At 45.4% G+C, this 20,752-nt stretch overlaps 1 protein-coding gene across 4 annotated transcripts in view; it reads left to right on the forward strand.

The window, feature by feature from the left end:
* The window catches only part of SDHC (succinate dehydrogenase complex subunit C), a 28,744-nt gene that overhangs the window by 959 nt on the left and 7,033 nt on the right, over nt 1-20,752 (forward strand). For 2 of the 4 annotated variants that reach the window (XM_036343126.1, XM_036343129.1), the window contains exons 2-4: nt 6,310-6,366; nt 9,046-9,147; nt 15,496-15,557. In XM_036343126.1, coding sequence (XP_036199019.1) covers nt 6,310-6,366; nt 9,046-9,147; nt 15,496-15,557 — 221 coding nt within the window. The remainder of the gene's footprint in view (nt 1-6,309; nt 6,367-9,045; nt 9,148-15,495; nt 15,558-20,752) is intronic. The other 2 variants (XM_036343128.1, XM_036343127.1) reach the window with 2 other exon arrangements.

Here is a 20,752-nt window from a genome sequence, read left to right on the forward strand (position 1 = left end):
TCTCCCCCCCCCCCCCCCCCTCCTGCACTGGACGTGCTCCCCGCACCACCACCTCAGCTGCCTGGACGGTGCCTCCCACCCAACCCCCACCACCACTGCCTGATCGGTGCTCCCCCCCTCCCCCCCCAGCTTCCTGACGGTGCTCCTCCCCCCACCCCCTCCCCCCCCCCAGCTGCCTGGACGGTGCTCCCCACCCCCTCAGCTGCCTGGACGGTGCTCCCCCCCCCCCCCACCAGCTGCCTGGACGGTGCTCCCCCTCCCCCTCCAGCTGCCTGGACGGTGCTCCCCCCCCACCAGCTGCCTGGACGGTGCTCCCCACCCCCTCAGCTGCCTGGACGGTGCTCCCCCCCACCCCCACCAGCTGCCTGGACGGTGCTCCCCCTCCCCCCCCAGCTGCCTGGACGGTGCTCCCCCCCCCCCCCCCAGCTGCCTGGACGGTGCTCCCGGCCACTGCACTCTCCTGGGTCCATCCCCAGTGGCTTTGTGCCAGCCCTATTGCTGGACACTATTTGTTACGGAAAGTTAGCTTTAATGCTGTTGAGATTTAATTCCCGATTTACCCAAATGTCTCGTCATTTCTCTTTCCACTTAAGTCACCCACTATAAAAATAGACTTTATTTAGTTTCTCTCTGTTGACAAAATGATTCCTTTTGGAGCTGAGATCAGGAATGAGTCACCTTAGTCCTTTATTTTCCTCCCTGCCTCTTATTTCCAAACGAGAGGCCTGGTGCACCAATTCGTGCAGGGGTGGGGTCCTGCCCATAGGGCAGTGTGTGTGTGTGTGTGTGGGGGGTGCTGCAGAGGCTGAGGGGGGCGGGAGGTTGGGGGGCCAGTTGGGGCCCCATGCGGAGTTGGCCTCGTCCATGTGCGTCATAGCCCAGGTCCTGGGGTAGTTCTGGTTGCTTGGCTCTTACACATAGTTGAGCCCCTTTTCCCTAAGCTGTGCCTTGCCCATTCTTTCCAGAATTGCCTCCATAATTGAATGCTTTTGGGTTCTTTGATATATCATACTTTGGTAGTGGTGGAATTAACATTTAGCTTAAAATGATCATTTCTAAACAGTCCATTTTAGGAGTTTCAAGATCAGGTTTAGAAGCTGAGGGTCATGATCCTCATGAGCTGTGTTTAGACATCACATCTGCAGTCTGTAGGACAGTCACCACCAGGATTCCATGCCCGGAAGTCGACCTTTCATTGGTGGCAATCCGAGGCTTTCACAGGAGGGGCACTTCTCTGTTCCTTTCTCACAGGGTGGTTGTTTTTTTTAATTTCTTTATTGATTAAGGTATTACATATCCCATCATAACCCCCTGACCTCCCCAACTCATGCCCTCACCCCCCTGGTGTCTGTGTCCATTAGTTAGGCTTCTATGCATGCATATAAGTCCTTTGGCTGATCTTTCCCCCATACCCCCACCCTCCCCTACCTTCCCTCTGGGGTTTGACAGTCTGATCGATGCTTCTCTGTCTCTGCATCTGTTTTTTGTTAATTAGTTTATGTTGTTCATTGTATTCCATAAATGAGTGAGATCATGGGATATTTGTCTCTCTCTAACTGGCTTACTTCACTTAGCATAATGTCTCACAGGGGTTTTATAGAAGGTTTTCTTTAAATTAAAAAAAATTCCTGATGAATTTCTAGTTCTAACTCACTTCACTAGAGGGACTTGGAACTGTTTATAATGTGCTGATTTAACCCAAAGGAAAATACCTTCTAAGAAATTAGAACTGGTTTCTAGTGTCACTACTTTATTTGGAACCAGTCAAGGTCATTGGTTCCATGATTATCGACTCCTCATTTGTGAATGAAAATAGTAATAACTTGGGCCCACTGAAGAGGAATATTGGTTAAACATTTTTAATACTTGGTTAAATATTATTAGTTATCAGAGTACTGTATGTCATAGCTTTTGAATAGTCTATATTTTGTACTAGAGGTCTGGTGCACGGATTTGTGCACCAGTGGGGTCCTTCAGCCTGGATGCGGAGGGACCGCCGGAGGGCTCCAGAGCATGTCTAGCCCCTCTCACCAAGCCCTGATTGTCTGGACCCCAGCAGCAAGCTAACTTATCAGTGGGAGTGTCTGCCCCCTGGTAGTCAGTGCACGTCATAGCGAAGAAACGGTTGGACACTTAGCATATTAGGCTTTTATGTATATAGACCCACTGCACGAAATTCATGCATGTTTGGGGTCCCTAGCGGCTGCTGGCTGCTGGGCTTCCTTCATTCTGCACTGCCCTCTGGTGGTCTGCACATGTCATAGTGAGCGGTTGACCTCCTGGTCAGTTGAACTCCTGAGGGGACACTTTGCATATTAGGCTTTTATATATACAGATACTTCCTAAACGGTTCGTGGATCAGCCAGTGACCGATAGCCAGCAGAGTTACCCAAACTCCATTGGCGCTCAGTTAAGGAATGACTTGCTGCAGCCAAGGCAGATGGAGAACAGCTGGGCTGCTACGTGGCCATGTTCATGCTACTTAAGCCCAAAGTCACCAAGAATCACTTACCTTCTGGGCATTGCTCATCATATTAGATTCTACATGTGAAACATCTCCAACAATAAGTTTTAACTATATATGTAACATTATTTTTAAAATAAGCATGCTCATTCACAGACCATTTTCTTGAGCCTCTTCTATGTGTCAGACATTTAGAGGTATAGATGCAAAGTATTCCAGTCCTATCCTTGAACTCAAAGTCTAGAGAGGAGATAAAAAATAGGTTAATTATTAAGCGTCATAATAGATATAGAGATATGAACAAGTGGTGTGGGCTCTTGACAAGTATAGCAGGTAAGGCTAAAGAAATGGTGAAGACGCTCAGCTGGTGTGGCTCAGTGGTTGAGTGTTGACTCATGAACCAAGAGGTCATTGGTTTGATTCCCAGTCAGGGCACATGCCCAGGTTGTGGGCTCAATTCCCAGTGGGGGGTGTGCAGGAGGCATCCAAATGATGTTTCTTTCTCATCGATGTTTCTCTCTATCCCTCTCCCTTCCTCTCAAAAAATCAATAAAAACATCTCTATATGTAAAAGCCTAAGCAGTTGTTTCGACCTGTTGACCAGTCGCTATGGCACGCACTGACCACCAGGGGGCAGACACTCAATGCAGGAGCTTCCCCCTGGTGGTCAGTGTGCTCCCGGAGCGCCACTCAGCCAGAAGCCGGACTCACGGCTGGTGAGTGTAGCTGCGGCAGCGGGAGCCTCTCTCGACTCCTTGGCAGTGCTCCCAAGTGGCGGTGGCAGGCACAGCGAGCGGCATGGCGCCCAGCTTGGGCTCCTCCCTGGCTGCCTGCCGCTTGGTGCACTGCTGCATCCCCCAAGGGGTCCTGAATTGAAAGAGGGCGCAGGCCAGACTGAGGGACCCCCCTCCCCTTTGTATGAATCCGTGCACTGGGCCTCTAGTATTTTATAAGAAAGAAATGGTGAAGTTGCCACCTAGGGATTACTGGGTTTTGAAGGATGAGTTGATCAGGTTATAAGGGAGGTTCCAGTCAGAGCAAAGACTTGTGGTCATAAGAGGGGTTGCGCCATGAGGGTGTGATGTAGCATCCAGTGTGGAGAGAGTATAGGGCTAAAGGGAATTCGTTGAAAAATAGGTCCAGAGATTGGATTGGGCAGTGCTGAGAAGGGCCTTGTTTGGCCACAGTAGGAACCTTAAACTATAAGCAGTAGGAAATGGTTAAAGACTTTTAGGCAGAAAAGCAGTGGAATCAGCTTTGTTTTTTAGTAAGTGAGCTCTGGTAATTCTGAACGATAGGGAAGAGATGGTGCTAGGGAGCTAGTGCAGGAGCTTCTGTGACGGAGCTCCTAGTGAGAAATGAAGAGGATACGGACTGAAGCAGTGGACTGAAGTTTCTAGATGGTGTTGGTAGGCTTGGGTATGCCTTGCATATATGTGGGGGGGGAGGTGTGAGGAAAGAAGAAATCAAGGATGACTTGCATTGTAGCTTGGGAGTTAGTTGGGGGCTGATAACCAGAAATCAGAACTTTTGTGCATCAGTGATTGCTTTTCACTGAGGCTGCATGTGAAAGCTACACATGTATCTAGTGTTGCTGCTTTCCCAGACATTTATGAAACTTTTTGGCATAACATCAGATTAAGTGTAGAGATCATATAAGAGAAACTCATTATATTATAGTCACACCTTATTTTGGGAGAAAAATAGCTTTATTCAATTTGATCATATGGACTTGGCTTTGAATAATTTGTGGGGCTTTTTTCTTCCAAAAATTCAAATTCATTTTCAGCAGACAAATATTTTTATCACCACTGAGGGTTTTAAATAGAATGTGATGCAAACTCTAAAGACCTTGGGGAGACCAATGAAATATTAGTATCTTCCATATATGTGGTCCATTACGGTTTAGAGAATGCTTTCCCGTATGTTTTCTCATAGAGCCCTCGCAGCACCAGTAAGGCAAGTAATATCAATGGCATTTTGTAAATGAAGAAACTGAAGCTCAGTGCCGCACTGAAGTCACACAACGTACAGACCTGGAGTTCCATTTGGCTCTTTACTGTGTCGGATGCTCTTTTTTTTTTTTAATATATTTTATTGATTTTTCACAGAGAGGAAGGGAGAGAGGTAGAGAGTTAGAAACATCGATGGGAGAGAAACATCAATCAGCCGCCTCCTGCACATCTCCCACTGGGGATGTGCCCGCAACCCAGGTACATGCCCTTGACCGGAATCGAACCTGGGACCTTTCAGTCCGCAGGCCGACACTCTATCCACTGAGCCAAACCGGTTTCGGCTGATGTTCTTTCTACATTGCTGTTGTTGCCCAAACCAGAGAAGTTGCAAAAATGATTTGAGCAATGATCACATTTGGGGGTAATGCATTTAGAAGGGGACAACGCTAAATAGAGATGATAGGCCCTAGGTTTGTTAATTAAACAATAAAAGAAAGGACTACTATTACTTTCTAGCTATCACATGTAAAGTACTATTTCTGGGTGGGAAAAGATCTTTTCAGAATTTCTGGTTTCACATGAAAGGCAAGGATGATAAATACTTTTGTCACATATCAAATAAAGTTACGGCGTTTGTGCAGCTGGTTTCTGTTGGAGCCTGTGGAAAGTTGACTTTGGTATTTGTCTGGGAAACAATAGCACTAGACAGAGGCTGTAGATTCCAGCCCACATCTGCAAGCTCTTGCTGGGGGGCCGAGGGACTGGACTCGCCTGGTGTGAGGAATGCGAGCCCTGCAGCTTCAGAGTCACAATTACTTCAATTGAAAGAGATTTGTTCCCACTTCTTTCTTTCTGGGAGCCTTGGATACACAATGTCCGTATTCACCTTTTGCCTCCAAAGCTGGAAAGAGGGAAGAGCTGAAGGAAGTGTTGGTTGGATTATTTGTCCTTCACGTTATGGGTCCTTCTCGTTTCCTAGTGTAAGAATGAGGTTCTTGAAATGTTGATACATCTCCTCTCAGTAAAGGGCAGATGATCGTGAGCTTGTTTAGACCACGGGGTCTTGATAAATCCATATCGCTTTGGTGCCTTGACATAGTGGAGACGCAGTGAACCTCTGCAGAGTCAGTGTATTTACATTTTAGTCCCAGAGCTTCATTCTGATAACTTTCTTAAGTGCTTTTGGAAAGATTTGATACAAGGTGAGTGAAAGGTGTAGTCATCATACTGTGTAAACCCTGGGTCAGTGCAGTTCCTCTTCAGGTAGCATGTCTGGGCACATTTTAGTCTCAGGCTTGAAATGTAGCAGCTTTTTTAGTAAAAAACTTGTGTGTCCTCTTCAAGTACCTGCCCTGCAGGTAGTAGAGAAGGCTTTGTGTTCCCATATTTTTGCAGTGTCATAGGAGATGTCTGACTTAGAGTTCATCCAGGTTGTCAGGAACTTGATGTGCTTCCTAATAAGAACTTAGTATTTAGGGCCCTCCCTGCATAGACCCCTGTCTCCACCTCTTAACCCTCTTCTTGCAGAGGGGTCCCTGGTAGCTCCGCTGTGTGCTGGGAGTTGCCAGGGGCTTACCCTGGTCTTTTTTGTTTTGTTTTTAATTTTTTAAAAAACTCATGTCTTAACCATCACCTCCTTTAAGACCTAACTTAAAAAATCACTTTCTTTATACACTGATCATTTTCTACTTTGTGTTGTGTTTAGCCAAAACTTTATTTTGCATTTGTAAGTAAGATTTGTGAACATAATCTCAAGGACACTGATACTATCATTGCTTCCATGTTATGTTTAAGTTTCCCCTCAACCCCAAAGTCTATACCAGCGCGGAAGCAGAGAAGGCTCTGGGAGGGGCCTGCGTGTGCATTGACTCTGGCTCTCTTGTCTTGCAGACCTGTTGGCCGTTATTGCCTCCATGGCCACCTCAGTCCTCGGCTCTGTATCAGAAAGTAAGTTTCTAAATTTGTGGATATTATTATTTTTAAAAAATATATTTTTATTGATTTCAGAGAAGAAGGGAGAGGGAAAGAGATAGAAACATCAGTGATGAGAAAGAAACATTGGTCAACTTGCCTCCTGCATGCCCCCGACTGGGGGTTGGGCCCCCAACCCGGGCATGTGCCCCTGACTGGGATCAAACCTGGGACCCTTCAGTCCACAGGTCGACACTCCACCCATTGAGCCAAACCAGCCAGGGCTGTGGATATATTATTAGTTTTTCTACCTCAGGGAAAAGCAATAGATTTTTGGCTTAGATTTTGGGGATACGTACGAAAGCAAGACGTTGTACATGGTTGGCTGAAAATACAGTGATTGAGGTCACTATTTTTCTCATCTTGTAGTGGAAGGAAAGAAAAAAATATTTCTTTGGATTCTGGCCGAGGTGGCTTTGTTGATTGGAGTGTTATCCTGTACACCAAAAGGTGGTGGGTTTGATTTCCATCAGAGCACATGCCCAAATTGTGGGTTCAGTCCCAGGTTGGGGCGCATGCAGGAGGCAACTGATCAATGTTTCTCTCTTTCCCTCCCTTCCTCTCTGTAAAATCAAATTTTTTTAAAAGAGTATTTCTTTGGTCTTTTAAAAATTTTCCTCACTTTCAGCTTTTCTGTTGTACTTAACTCCATTGATTTAATCCAATTCTTGATTCCTTCCTTGATAACTAATTACTTTCTGATTAGTCTTTCTTTAATGCTTTTTTTTCCTTGTAAACTTTAATTTAGGGCAGGAATTAATTTTTATATTTTTCTCTGCTATATTCATTTCTAGTCTGTTGACTTCAACAGTTGCCTCTGTGTTATTTTTTTTTTAAACTTTTAATTTTGGAAATGTACATTCAGAAAAGTTTGAAGACTAATACAGTGAAGGTCTGTATACTGTATATTTTAGGTTGTGCCATGTGAAATTGGTATTTCCGTAGGTCTAACCTGGTCTAATATTGGTAATTTAATGTGGTTCATTATATATTTAATTTTCGTTATCATTTTCTCTGAGTTCTTTGCAATTGAGTTGCAGGGATTGTGACGCTTGTAACTACTCATAAGAACAAGAACATGATCTTATATAACACGGTATAATTATACAAGTGCAACTATCGGTTCAGGAAATTTAACATTGATGTACTTTTATTCACTCTACAGTCCATTTTCAGATTTTCTATTTGTTCCAAATACTGCACTTTATAGAAATTTAGTTCGCCTGTTCCCATCCAGGATCGCACCATTGTATTTGGTTGTCATGTTTCTTTAGTGTCTTTAATCTGGGGCTGTTTCTTAGCCTCCGTTGTCTTTTATGACATCGACAATTTGAAGGATAAGGGCCAGTTGCTTTGAGGAGTGTCTGCCAGGTTGGGCTTGTCTGACTGCCCTGTGAGTGGTCAGGTTCCCCATTCCTGGCAGGAGGACTATGTGAGTGATGTGTGCAGCCTCCGTGAATTGGAAGAGGGGCACATGAGCCCATTTGTTTTATAATCAGTGATTTCAACTTTGATCATTTGAATAAGGAAATGTCTACTAGGCTTTTTTCCAATCTGCAGGTACTGTTTTTTTCTTTTGAAATTAGTACTTAATCTCTAGGAAGATGCTTCTCTCAGGGGGATGGAGTCATGCTAAGTGTTGGCACATAATCAGTTACGCTGTTGACATAGCTGTTTAACAGTTAGTTTCAGCCCAGTGACAAGGGAAACCAAGAAACTGTTAGAGGCACTGAGCTCAATGCAGCTCTTGACTTTTGTGAACCTGATAGGGAATCTTGAGCCAGTTGAGCAGGTGAGATGTGTGAGGCAGCACGTGTGGCCTGGGAAAAGGGCAATCCATTTATGCAAATGGTTTTGAAATATTATGTTTGCCCTGATGCCCAAACACAAAGCAGTGGAGCTTCTGTTGGTGGACCTGGGCGTGGGGGGATGAGAAGAAGCTTATCCTCTGATATAACCTCATTGGGTGGTTGAGGGTATTAATAACTGAGTCAAACTTGGCATAAGGTGAGTGGTTGAACATGTTTTCCTTATACAGTGTTTCATCCAGCCCAACTTACCTGTTTTGATTTTTAACTTTTTGTTATATAAAGAAATTTAAACCAACTTTACTTTTTTGTTTTTTAAACCAACTTTACTTTTAATCATTTAAAAACCTTCTGGCTGAAACCGGTTTGGCTCAGTGGATAGAGCGTCGGCCTGCGGACTGAAGGGTCCCAGGTTTGGTTCCGGTCAAGGGCATGTGCCTGGGTTGCGGGCATATCCCCAGTGGGAGATGTGCGGGAGGCGGCTGATCGATGTTTTTCTCTCATCGGTGTTTCTGACTCTCTGTCTCTCTCCCTTCCTCTCTGTAAAAAATCAATAAAATATATTAAAAAAATAAAAAAAATAAAAATAAAAATAAAAACCTTCTGGTTTGCCCTAGCCGGCTTGGCTCAGTGGATAGAGCATTGGCCTGCAGACTGAAGGGTCGCAGGTTCGATTCTGGCCAAGGGCACATGACTGGGTTGTGGGCTCCATCCCCAGTGTGGGGTGTGCAAGAGGCAGCCAATCAATGATTATCTCTCATCATTGATGTTTCTATCTCTCTCCTTCTCCCTTCCTCTCTGAAATTAATAAAGAAATATATTTAAAAACCTTCTGGTTTCATTTTAGTGCTGTTCCTTTGGGAACCTCAGCCAAGGAAGAGATGGAGAGATTCTGGAGTAAGAATGCTGGTTCAAACCGCCCTCTGTCTCCTCATATCACTATCTACAGGTAAGGGCTCTGGGACCAGGGAACCTAGCAGGTGGGGGCGAAAGTGCTGGACTGGCCCATGGTCTCCCTGGTTATTTCCCTCAGGCCTTTTATAAAAAGACTAGAGGCCGGGTGCACAAAATTCGTGCATGGGTAGGGTCCCTAGGCCTGGCCTGCGATAGGGGCTGAGTGGGGCCTTCCAGCTGCTGGCCAGGGCCTTCCTTCGTTCCGCGCCACCCCCTGGTGGTCAGTGCTTGTCATAGCAAGCGATCATTGAACTCTGGGTTGAGCTCTCAAGGAGACACTTTGCATATTAGCCTTTTATATATGTAGATGGCTAAATTCTGTCTTTTGGGCTTATAAGGGTAATCTATCCTACAGAGCTTCCATTTGGAAAATCCTGGTCAGTCAAAATGTTATCCATCAAAAAAAACCCACAAACTATTTTGAAGCAATTTCAAATTTGCCTAAATGTTGCAGAAATAGTACACAGAGTTCAAGTATACCTTAAATGGGATTCACAAGGTGTCAATATTTCTGAGGGCTTTAAAGCAACCCTGGTTGGTGTGGCTCAGTGGTTGAGTATTGTCCCATGCACCAAGAGGTTGCTGGTTCAGTCTCAGTCAGGGCACATGCCTGTTTGCAGGCTTGATCCCCAGTAGGGAGGGAGTGTGCAGGAGGCAGCTGATCAATGATTCTCTCTCATCATTGATGTTTGTATCTCTCTTTCTCCCTTCCTCTCTGAAATTAATAAAAATATATTTTAAAAAAACATTAAAAATGTGTTACTTAAAAAAAAATGAACAAGTGCAGAGAGGATGATGCAGTTTCTATTACATCTGTAACAAGTTAGCACAATTGTGGCTTACAACAAACATTTATTATCCAGCGGTTCTGAGGTCAGAGTCTGACAGCGTCTCCCGGGGCTAAGTTCAAGGTGTGGGCAGTGCTGGTCCCTTCTGGAGGTTCCAGGGCAGAATCACTTCCTGGTCTTTTCCAGCTTCTAGAAGCTGCTCTGAATTCCTTGGCTTGTGGCCCCTTCCTCCATCTTCCTAACCAGCAGTGATGGGTCAAGTTTGTCTTCCATCAGCACTTTGACCTGCTTCCATTTCACATTCTTCCCTGACTGTCCTCTTCTGCCACCCTTGCAATTACATTGGGCCCATCCAGATCATCCAGGGCGGCCTCCTTATCTGAAGGTGAGCTTGGTCTGCAGTCCTACAATACTAGGGAGGTTGTTATCTGCCTTCCACCGTCCCTTAATATTTGCGTATGTGCTTCCTGAAATCAAGGACTCTTCATTGTGCAGTCATCCCAGCCAGACAGTTAACGCCCGACTGGCATGGTTCAGTGATTGAGGGTCGACCCCAAAACCAAGAGAACACTGTTTGATTCCCAGTCAGAACACACGCCTGATTTTGGGCTCAAACCCTAGAAGGGGACGTGCAGGAGGCAGCCGATCAATGATTCTCTCTCATCATTGATGTTTCTATCTCTATCCTCCTTCCTCTCTCTCTAAAAATCAATAAAATCATTTAAAAAAAAGAAAGTTAACATTGATCCAGTCAGCATCCGATCATCAGGTTCCACACGTATTTTGCTGGTTGTCCCAGTAATGTCCTATATGTAGGTCCACGACCCCACCAGGCTGTGTATTGCTCAGTGGTCTTTTTAACCTCCCTCATGATGGAACAGTTTTTAGTTTTCCTTATCTTTTACGACCTTGACATTTTTAGAATGTTGCTTATTTTAGGTTTGTCTGACGCATTCTTGTGATTTCACATTATGGGCAGGACTACCTCTGAGAGAGGATGTGCTCTCAGTCTATGTTTCTGGGGTGGCACCTGGTGGTTTAGCCTATTACTGCTGATGCAGACTTGCATCATAGATTAAGATGTGTCTGCTAGGTTTGTGTTATTAATACTGAGTTTGTGGGGAGATACCCTGAGGCTATAAATACTCTATTTCTCACCAGACTTTTACCCACCTGAATCGTTATTACTATGATGGTTGCCAAGCAGTGGTTTTTCTAATTCCATCATACCTTCTCGATTCATTTATTACTAGGGTGAGGCTTGCTTTCTTCATTGGTACAGACTCAAGGATTCGTAAAAGGAAAAACTCATTCATAGCTCCTCCACTTTTGTGAAACCAACTAAAAGAAAACACCACAGTTTCTTCTCAATGTCACCAATGTTTAGGGTTTTCCCCCACACCAACCAGTTTTCCAATTCTGGGCACCAATTGGACCTTCTGTGATCTGAACACTACCTACCTGACAGTATGACACTAACTGTCTGAAGTTAACAAAGGCCCCACAGGTTAGGGCTCAGTCCCACATGACTGCCCCCACTTCACATAGGTTGAGACATGTATTCTACTGGCCAGGATCAGTCGGCTTCCCAGGATCCCTGCCTTGGGTTCAGTGATTTGGGCTCACAGAACTTGGAAACGTCTACTTACATGAACTCATTTATTATAAAGGATATTACAAATGATATCGGTTCCTGTGTGTATATAGTTCCTGACCTGAAGATATATTTAAACCTAAAAACTCTCCAGCCCTAGCCGGTTTGTCTCAATGGGTAGAGCGTTGGCCTGCAGACCTAAGGGTCCCAGGTTCGATTTTGGTCAAAGGCATGTATCTCAGTTGCAGGCTCAATCCCCACCCCCAGGTCGGGGCACTTGCGGGAGGCAACCAATTGATGTGTCTCTCTCACATCGATGTTCCTTTCTCTCTCTTCCTCCCTTCCATTCTCTCTAAAAGTCAATGGAAATATATCCTTGGGTGAGGATTAACTACAACAGCAAAAAAAACAAAACCCTTCTCCATGGAGGCTTCATCATATGGGCATGATCATTTAGTAATGCAACCTCAAGCCCCTCCCCCTTCCTGGAAGAAGGTGGGGCAGGGCTGAAAGTTCCAAGCTTCTAATCATGGTTTGGTCTTTCTGGTGACCAGCCCACATCCAGAGTCACTTCATTAGAACAAAGGATGCTCTTACCACCCAGGAAATTCCAGTGGATTTAGGGACTGTGGGTCAGGAGCCAGGGCCAGAGACCAAATGTGAGGACAGACGATGCTCCTGGTGCCCTGCTCCTCGGGAGATGGTAAGGTTTTAGGCGCTCTGTTTCAAGAACCAGAGCAGAGAGGAGAGGTAGAGGTAGGAGATTCCCATAGGTTACACTGTTGCGCTCATCTCTTTTGATGTTCAGGTTGTTCCAGACTTGGCCAGTGGGCGTTCTTCAGGGTGGTCCTGTGAAATCATGACCTGGTGCTAGATGTGCTCATTGCTACCAGCTGTCCTTGCTTCTAGACCCTGTCAGTAGATAGAGCTAGGGCACGTGTGTGCACACACAGCATGCACGTACATGTGTGTCTGTTATCCTTGTCCTCAGAAGTAGCACTGATAGCTGTAATGCCAGTGTCTTCCCGAAGATCTCCTTTCTGGCTAACCCAGTGCAGCGTCCTGAGCGCTGCTGCCCTCTTTCCTTGTGTTCTTGCCAGGGAGCCTGGCCATTCTTCAGCCACCTCCACACATACCACAGCCCTTCAGACTTTCCCAAGCCGGATTCCAGAAATAGTTCTGATTGCAGAAATTGGACGAATGTCCAATATTAAAACAGAAGGATACTGATAAGTGATCTCAATCCTTACTACTTTATGGTGAAATTTTTTTTTTAAGACATAAAAGATTTGGGGGAGGATTATAATGATAAAGAACTCTTCAAAGTATTCTGAATCTATATTTAAAGCCCTGGCCTTTCTTCATGGGTCATACAACAAACGTAGTGGGCTGGTGAGGTGAGTCTTGTCCGTTTGTCCTGTTTTGAAATTCTAGACACACTTGTGGAAAAAAGAAATAGCAGTGAACAGGGGGTTGTCTCCAAGGTGACATGTCTGGGAAAGACGCCCAAGATGTCTGGAATCATAGTTCCTATTTCTAAGTTCTGGAGTTTTTTGGAGGAGGCATTGAAGTAAATGGTTGAGTTAGCAGTTTCTGAAGCACTCTTTAGTTCAATATATTGAGTTAGTTTATCAAAGCAAAAGTGTATATAGGGATTAAGCTATCAAGAGTGTTAACGTAAAAAAACCATTGAAACCTGTAAAGAATTTTTGTGAGTTTATTTGAGCCAAACTGTCGACATATTCCGGGAAGCAGAACCTCAACGAATTGAGATAATGCTCTGGAGAATGGCGGGGTTACATCTGTATTTATACATTGCAATCAAAGGAGGGACATAGGTGGGTTACATGAAATTCATTGGTGATAGGTTAAGGAGGAGGGATAAAGCAAAGCGGGGGAAACCCCTGGGATTGGATAAAAAGTAAAATGATGGACACATGCTTAGGTGGGTGCAGGAACAATTAACATGATGATGAAGGAATCGGTGGCATCTGTCCTGGGTCCAGCACACCTGGCTGTGCCCCAGGGGCTCCAGATACAGGGAAGTCACAAGTTACCCAGACATTTCAAGGGTATCTTATCATAGATGCAAAAAGACAGATAGACTCAGTTAAGGTAAAGGTTGACCTTGTCAGTGAAGATACTGGCCTAGGACGTAACTGCCCACCATAACTGCTTTTAGTTAAAGTTTAATTTCAGACCATCCTTTGTGGTTACTTTAGGTCTCCAAGTTTGCAAGACCTCCATGCAGGCCTCCCCTGAGCTTGTCAGGTCAGCAGATGGCCCCTTTCGTCCACAAGAGAAAATGAGTTCTTCAAAAGGATGTTAGAAAAAATTTTAGCCCGGCAGGTGTGGCTCAGTTGGGTATCTTCCCATGCACCAAGAGGTCACCACTTCGATTCCCGGTCAGGGCACATGCCCAGGTTGCGTGCAGGAGGCAGCCAATTTCTGTTTCTTTCTCCCTCTCCCTCCCTCACTAAGCATTAATGAAAACATAACGTTGTATGTCAACTGTAATTGAAAATAAAATTTAAAAAAACAGGAGTTCAAGGATGGTTGTATATTATATGAAACAGTGGATAAATAAATCTCACTTTAGGTTTTCTTCTACTTCAGTTTTATGCCTGGAGAAACGGAAGAGCCCGGGGTTGTATTCTAGTGACTGTTTCCTAACTGTGCAGGTTTATTGGTGTCTTTGACCATGTTGCTTCTCTTCATGAAAGGAGGTGCTTGCGTTGCCATTCATGCCTCTTTTCAGCTCCGTCAGTGGTACAGTCTGGTCAGAGGGAAGGCTGCTGCTTAAAGAGATCACTGCTCTTATTTAAAAACGAGAATGTGGACACACAGGAATGTGAAAGCTGATTGTTTCTGTTTAAATACTGCCTGTTTCCACAGTGGTTTCTATTCTCTTGGTAAGAGTGGACTCTAGTGTTGTGTCATCTTCTCCTTTTTTTTTTGTCAATCCTCCCCAGAGGATATCCTATTGGCTTTTTTTTTATAGAGAGTAGAAGGGAGGGGTAGAGACAGAGAGAGAGAGAGAAACATCGATGTGAGACATATCACTGGTTGCCTGCGACATGCACCCCGACCAGGGCCGGGATAGAGCCTGCAACCAAGATACGTACACTTGACCAGAATCTAACCCACTACCCTTCAGTCCATGGGCTGATGCTCTAACCACTGAGAAGACTGGCTAGGGCTCATCTTTTTATTTTTTTATTTTTTATTTTTTTATTTTTATTTTTATTTTTTTTTACAGAGAGGAATGGAGAGAGATAGAGAATTAGAAACATCGCCCTGACTGGTTTGGCTCAGTGGTTAGAGAGTCAGCCTGTGGATTGAAGGGTCCTGGGTTCGATTCCAGTCAGGGTCATGTACCTGGGTTGTGGGCACATCCCCAGTGGGTGGTATGCAGGAGACAGCTGATCGATGTTTCTCTCTCATTGATGTTTCTGGCTCTCTCTCTCCCTTCCTCTCTGTAAAAAATCAATAAAATGTATTTTAAAAAAACTCTTAAAAAAAAAAGAATTAGAAACATCGATGAGAGAGAAACATCGATCAGCTACCTCCTGCACACCTCCTACTGGGGATGTGCCCACAGCCAAGGTACATGTGCTTGACTGGAATCGAACCTGGGACTTTTCAGTCCACAGGCCAACACTCTATCCACTGAGCCAAACCGGTTAGGGCTAAAGTACGTTTTTTATTGGTTTCAGAGAGAGGGAGTGAGAGGAAGAGAGAGATAGAAGCATCAATGATGAGAGAGAATCATTGATGGGCTGCCTCCTGCACAATCCCTACTGGAAATCGAGCCTATGAACCTACAACTGGGGGATGTGTCTTGACTGGGACTTGAACTGTGACCTCCTGGTTCATGGGTCAACACTCAACCATTGAGCCACACTGGCCAGGCTAGGGCTCATCTTTTCCTTTTTTCAGTTGCTTTTATGTTTCTTTGCAGTTGGTCTCTTCCCATGGCGATGTCCATTGTCCACCGCGGCACTGGTGTTGCCTTGAGTGCAGGTACGTATGTCTGTTTTTGTGCACACACACACAGACACACACGCACGCACACTTCTGTGAATAACTTTGCTGTTTCTTTAGCTCCAGGCACTGCCTTCCTTGCAACTCAGCATCTTGATTAAAGAAAACGATGAGTCTGTTTTAAGCTTATTGTTCATTCATTGCTTTAACAATTATGAGTTTCCATTATGCTCAGGGTCTTTGCTTAGGGATTTTAAAATCATCCTTAGCACATCCTGCTGGTATATTTACTGAAGTCACAGTGCAGAGATAGAAATGTAATAGAGACGGGCTGGCTGACTGAAAGGTGACCCAACATAATCTGAGGTCAGTCATCAGCCTTATTCTTACAGAGACTCAGTTTTAGCCCCATTCCTTGTCACCCAGAATTGATCAGGCCCAAGGACTGACTCACTCTCCAGTCTCACTGTCTCAGTCACAGACCACAATGTCTGCCGTTTGTGTGATGTGAATATAGCCCTGGGTGATTGTACACTGGTCTTAGTTCATCCTTTTCCGGTAGCGAGGTTTGTTACAGGTTCTAGGACTGGGTGCATCTTTCCACAGGAGGGAGATAGTTTGTAAGAGGACCGGCTGTGTTTTAAATGTTCTCTGCTGGAGATATGCTCATAATATTTTTGTTTTTCATAATATGCTCAGGGTTCTTCCTAGGTTTCTTTTGTATTTATTTATTTTTAATCCTCACTGAGGATGTTTTTCCATTGATTTTTAGTGAGTGGAAGAGAGAGGGAAAGACAGAGGGAAATGTTGATGTGAGAGAGACACATCAATTGGTTGCCTCCTGCACAGGGAGGAGCCTGCAACCGAGGTCTGTGCCCTTCACTGGAATTGAACCTGGGACCCTTCACTCTGCAGGCTGACGCTCTATCCACTGAGCCAGACCGGCCAGGGCTCCTAGGCTTCTGAGGACTGTTTTACTGAAGTGGTTGTGGTCATCAGCAAGGCTGAGGGCTTCAGTGTAGAAGTCCTGCATTTAGGGAGCTGCAGCTGAGACAGTGGCAGAATTTATCCAAAGCCACGTCTCTGCTACACACAGCCAGATTCGTTTTGCTGGTGACGAGGTGAGGATGGGCACTCCCAGCTAAGATTTGATGCTGTTAAAGACTCCATCAAAAAACTACTAGACTTAATAAATGAATTTGGCAATGTAGCAGGATACAAAATTAACGCCAAGAAATCTATGGCATTTCTATACACCAATAGTGAACTTACAGAAAGAGAGACTAAAAAAACAATCCCATTTACCATCGCACCAAAAAAATTAAGCTACCTAGGAATAAACTTAACTAAAGAGGTAAAAGACCTCTACTCAGAAAACTACAGGAGGTTGATAAAAGAGATAGAGGAAGATATAAACAGATGGAAGAACATACCATGTTCTTGGATTGGTAGAATCAACATCATTAAAATGTCCATACTACCCAAAGCAATCTATAAATTCAACGCACTTCCCATTAAAATACCAATGGCATATTTCACAGATCTAGAACTAACTCTCCAAAAATTCACCTGGAATAAAAAAAGACCCCAAATAGCTGCAGCGATCCTGAGAAAGAACAAAGTAGGTGGGATCTCAATACCAGATATCAAGCTGTATTACAAAGCCCCTGTTCTCAAAACTGCCTAGTACTGGCACAAGAATAGACATATAGATTAATGGAATAGAGTAGAGAGCCCAGAAATCGACCTGAACCAATATGCTCAATTAATATTTGACAAAGGAGGCAAGAACATACAATGGAGTCAAGATAGTCTCTTCAATAAATGGTGTTGGGAAAATTGGACAGATACATGCAAAAAAATGAAACTAGACCACCAACTTACACCATACACAAAAATAAACTCAAAATGGATAAAGGACTTAAATGTACGATGGGAAACCATAAAAATACTAGAAGAATCCAAAGACAACAAAATCTCAGACATATGCCGAAGCAATTTCTTCACCGATACAGCTCCTAGGGCATTGGAAACTAAAGAGAAAATGAACAAATGGGACTACATCAAAATAAAAAGCTTCTGCACAGCAAAAGAAACCATCAACAAAACAACAAGAAAGCCCATTGCATGGGAGAACATATTTGCCAATGTTATCACCGATAAGGGTTTAATCTCCAACATTTATAGGGAACTCATACAACTTAACAAAAGGAAGATAAACAATCCAATCAAAAAATGGGCAAAGGACCTAAATAGACACTTTTCAAAAGAGGACATTCAGAAAGCCAAGAGACATATGAAAAAATGCCCAAAGTCACTAATCATCCGAGAAATGCAAATCAAAACAACAATGAGGTACCATCTCACACCTGTCAGACTGGCTATCATCAACAAATCAACAAACGACAAGTGCTGGAGAGGATGTGGAGAAAAAGGAACACTCGTGCACTGCTGGTGGGAATGCAGACTGGTGCAGCCACTATGGAAGACAGTATGGCGTTTCCTCAAAAAACTAAATATGAAACTCCCGTTTGACCCTGTGATCCCGCTTCTAGGAATATATCCCAAGAAAACAGAAACACCAATCAAAAAGGATATATGCACCCCTATGTTCATAGCAGCGCAATTCACCATAGCTAAGCTCTGGAAACAGCCTAAGTGCCCATCAGTAGATGAGTGGATTAGAAAATTGTGGTACATCTACACAATGGAATACTATGCTGCTGTGAAAAAGAAGGAATTCTTGCCATTTGCAACAGCATGGATGGAACTGGAGAGCATTAGGCTAAGTGAAATAAGCCAGTCAATGAAGGAAAAATACCATTCTCACTCATTTATGGATAATAAAAACCATTATAAACTTACTAGAGGCCCGGTGCACAAAAACTTGTACACTCGCGGGGGAGGGGGGTCCCTCAGCCTGGCCTGTGCCCTCTTGCAGTCTGGGACCCCTCGGGAGATAACGACCTGCTGGCTTAGGCCTGCTCCCGGGCGGCAGAGGGCAGGCCCAATCCCTAGGTGCAGCCCCTGGTCGGGCTCAGAGCAGGGCCGATTGGGGAGTTGGGGCGCCGCCCCATGTCATGCACAGAGCAGGGCGATCGGGAGATTGTGATGCCACCCTCAGTCACGCTCAGGGTAGGGCCGATTGGGGGGTTGGGGCACCGTCCCCTGTCACACTCAAGGCAGGGTCGATGGGGAGGTTGCGGCGCCACCCCCGTCACGCACAGAGCAGGGCCAATCAGGGGGGTTGGGGCTCTGTACCGTGTCACGCACAGAGCAGGGCCAATCGGGATTGGGGCGCTGCCCTCTGTCACGCACAGAGCAGGGCCCATCAGGGGGTTGGGGCGCCGCCTTCTATCACCCACAGAGCAGGGCCGATCAGGGGGTTGGGGTGCCGCCACTCTCACACTCAGGGCAGGGCTGATGGGGAGGTTATGGCTCTACCCCGTCACACACAGAGCCACAGGGCGATCAGGGGGTTGGGGAGCTCCCCCCTATCAGGCACAGAGCAGGGCTGATCAGGGGGTTGGGGCACCTTCCCCTGTCACGAACAGAGCAGGGTGGATAGGGAGGTTGTGGCCCCACCCCGTCACACAGAGAGCCGCAGGGCGATCAGGGGGTTTGGGCGCTGCACCCTGTCACGCTGATCCCGGTGCCGGGAGGCCTCGCGTCTCTGCTCATCCTGGTACTGGGAGGCATATTACCCTTTTACTATATAGGATAGAGGCCTGGTGCACGGGTGGGTGCCGGCTGGTTTGCCCTGACGGGTGTCCTGGATCAGGGTGGGGGTCCCCACTGGGGTGCCTGGCCAGTCTGGGTGAGGGGCTGAGGGCTGTTTTCAGGCTGGGGGTCATTGAAGCTCCCAACCGCTCCTTTTTTTCTTTTCTTTTTTTTTTATTCTGGGCCAGCTTTAGCTTTGAGGCTTGGCTCCAGCTCTTAGGCCTCTGCTACTGAAAGTAGGTTTCTGGCCTTTGCTTACAATGTTGCGATCCTGCTGGCTGAAGCCCGGCGGACTAAAGCAGGTTTCTGGGGTTTTGTTTAGCTTCTGTATTTGTTACATAGTTGCTTAGAGTTGCAGTTTAGAGGCCTGCAGCGGCAGGCGGGGAACGTTGGGGTCCTCTGTCACTGAAGCAAGCAAGCCTCATGTTAGTTTCAAGCTGCCTGGCTGCCGGCCGCCATCTTGGCTGGCAGTTAATTTGCATATCTCCCTGATTAGCCAATGGGAAGGGTAGCGGTCGTACGCCAATTACCATGTTTCTCTTTTATTAGATAGGATAGGATGAACAAAAATAGATACAGAGGCAGAGCAGCCTCGAACAGACTGTCAAACTACAGCGGGAAGGCTGGGGAGGGTTGGGGGGCAAGAAGGGGGGCGGTAAGAGACCAACCAAAGGACTTGTATGCATGCATATAAGCATAACCAATGGACATAAGACACTGGGGGGTAGGGGAGGCCAGGGGATTGTCAAGGGCGGGGGTGGGGGAGGGAAGGAGACATGTAATACTCTTTGTAACACTTTAAGCAATAAAACAATAAAAAAAAAAAGATTTGATGCTGTCATTCCTTGGGCTGGGGAAGAGACGGAGTCCAGGCATAAGGATAACTGTGTCACCTGGGAATCCGGGGATGCTTTCTGGTGGTTAACCTACTTGCACTGAAATAACTGGATACATTCAAGATTAGGCTATTTCAACTATAAGTTCATCATTGCTGTTTTTCTGCTTGCTTGAGTCTTGTCGTTATTAAATGGGTGCTTTCTGCTTAGTGGGGGGTGTTGATGAGCACCCTCACCCTGCGAGCACTGGGAGAACAAGAGCAGCGTATTTCTCAGGCTGTAGTTCCCGTGTTGCCTAAGCATATCTGTCACCACTGAATGGAAACAGTCTGACCATGGCCTCTGCTGATAAAGCATTCGTTTGCTGAAATTAAATATATTTTTTTCACAACTGAGTAATTACTTGTTTTTTTGTTTTTTTTCTTTACCCCTTTGAATGACCATGTAGTCAGCATGTATCCTGTTCTTCCCAGTTCTCCCTGGCTCCAGGGCGGGAGGTAGTAGCTGTTCTCTGTGGCAGCAGCCCCCATGTTCCCTCCAGTGCTGAAGGGAACAGAAGTCGCCAGGTTGATGACTTAGGCGACTTCGTCAACTCTCTAAACCTCAGTTTATTCCTTATAAATGGCATATTAATAATGCCTTTCCCAGAATTGATGGGATTTCAAGAAACTAGACTCT

This window comes from Myotis myotis, unplaced genomic scaffold (assembly GCF_014108235.1).
Source record: "Myotis myotis isolate mMyoMyo1 unplaced genomic scaffold, mMyoMyo1.p scaffold_m19_p_18, whole genome shotgun sequence".
Lineage (NCBI taxonomy): Eukaryota > Metazoa > Chordata > Mammalia > Chiroptera > Vespertilionidae > Myotis > Myotis myotis.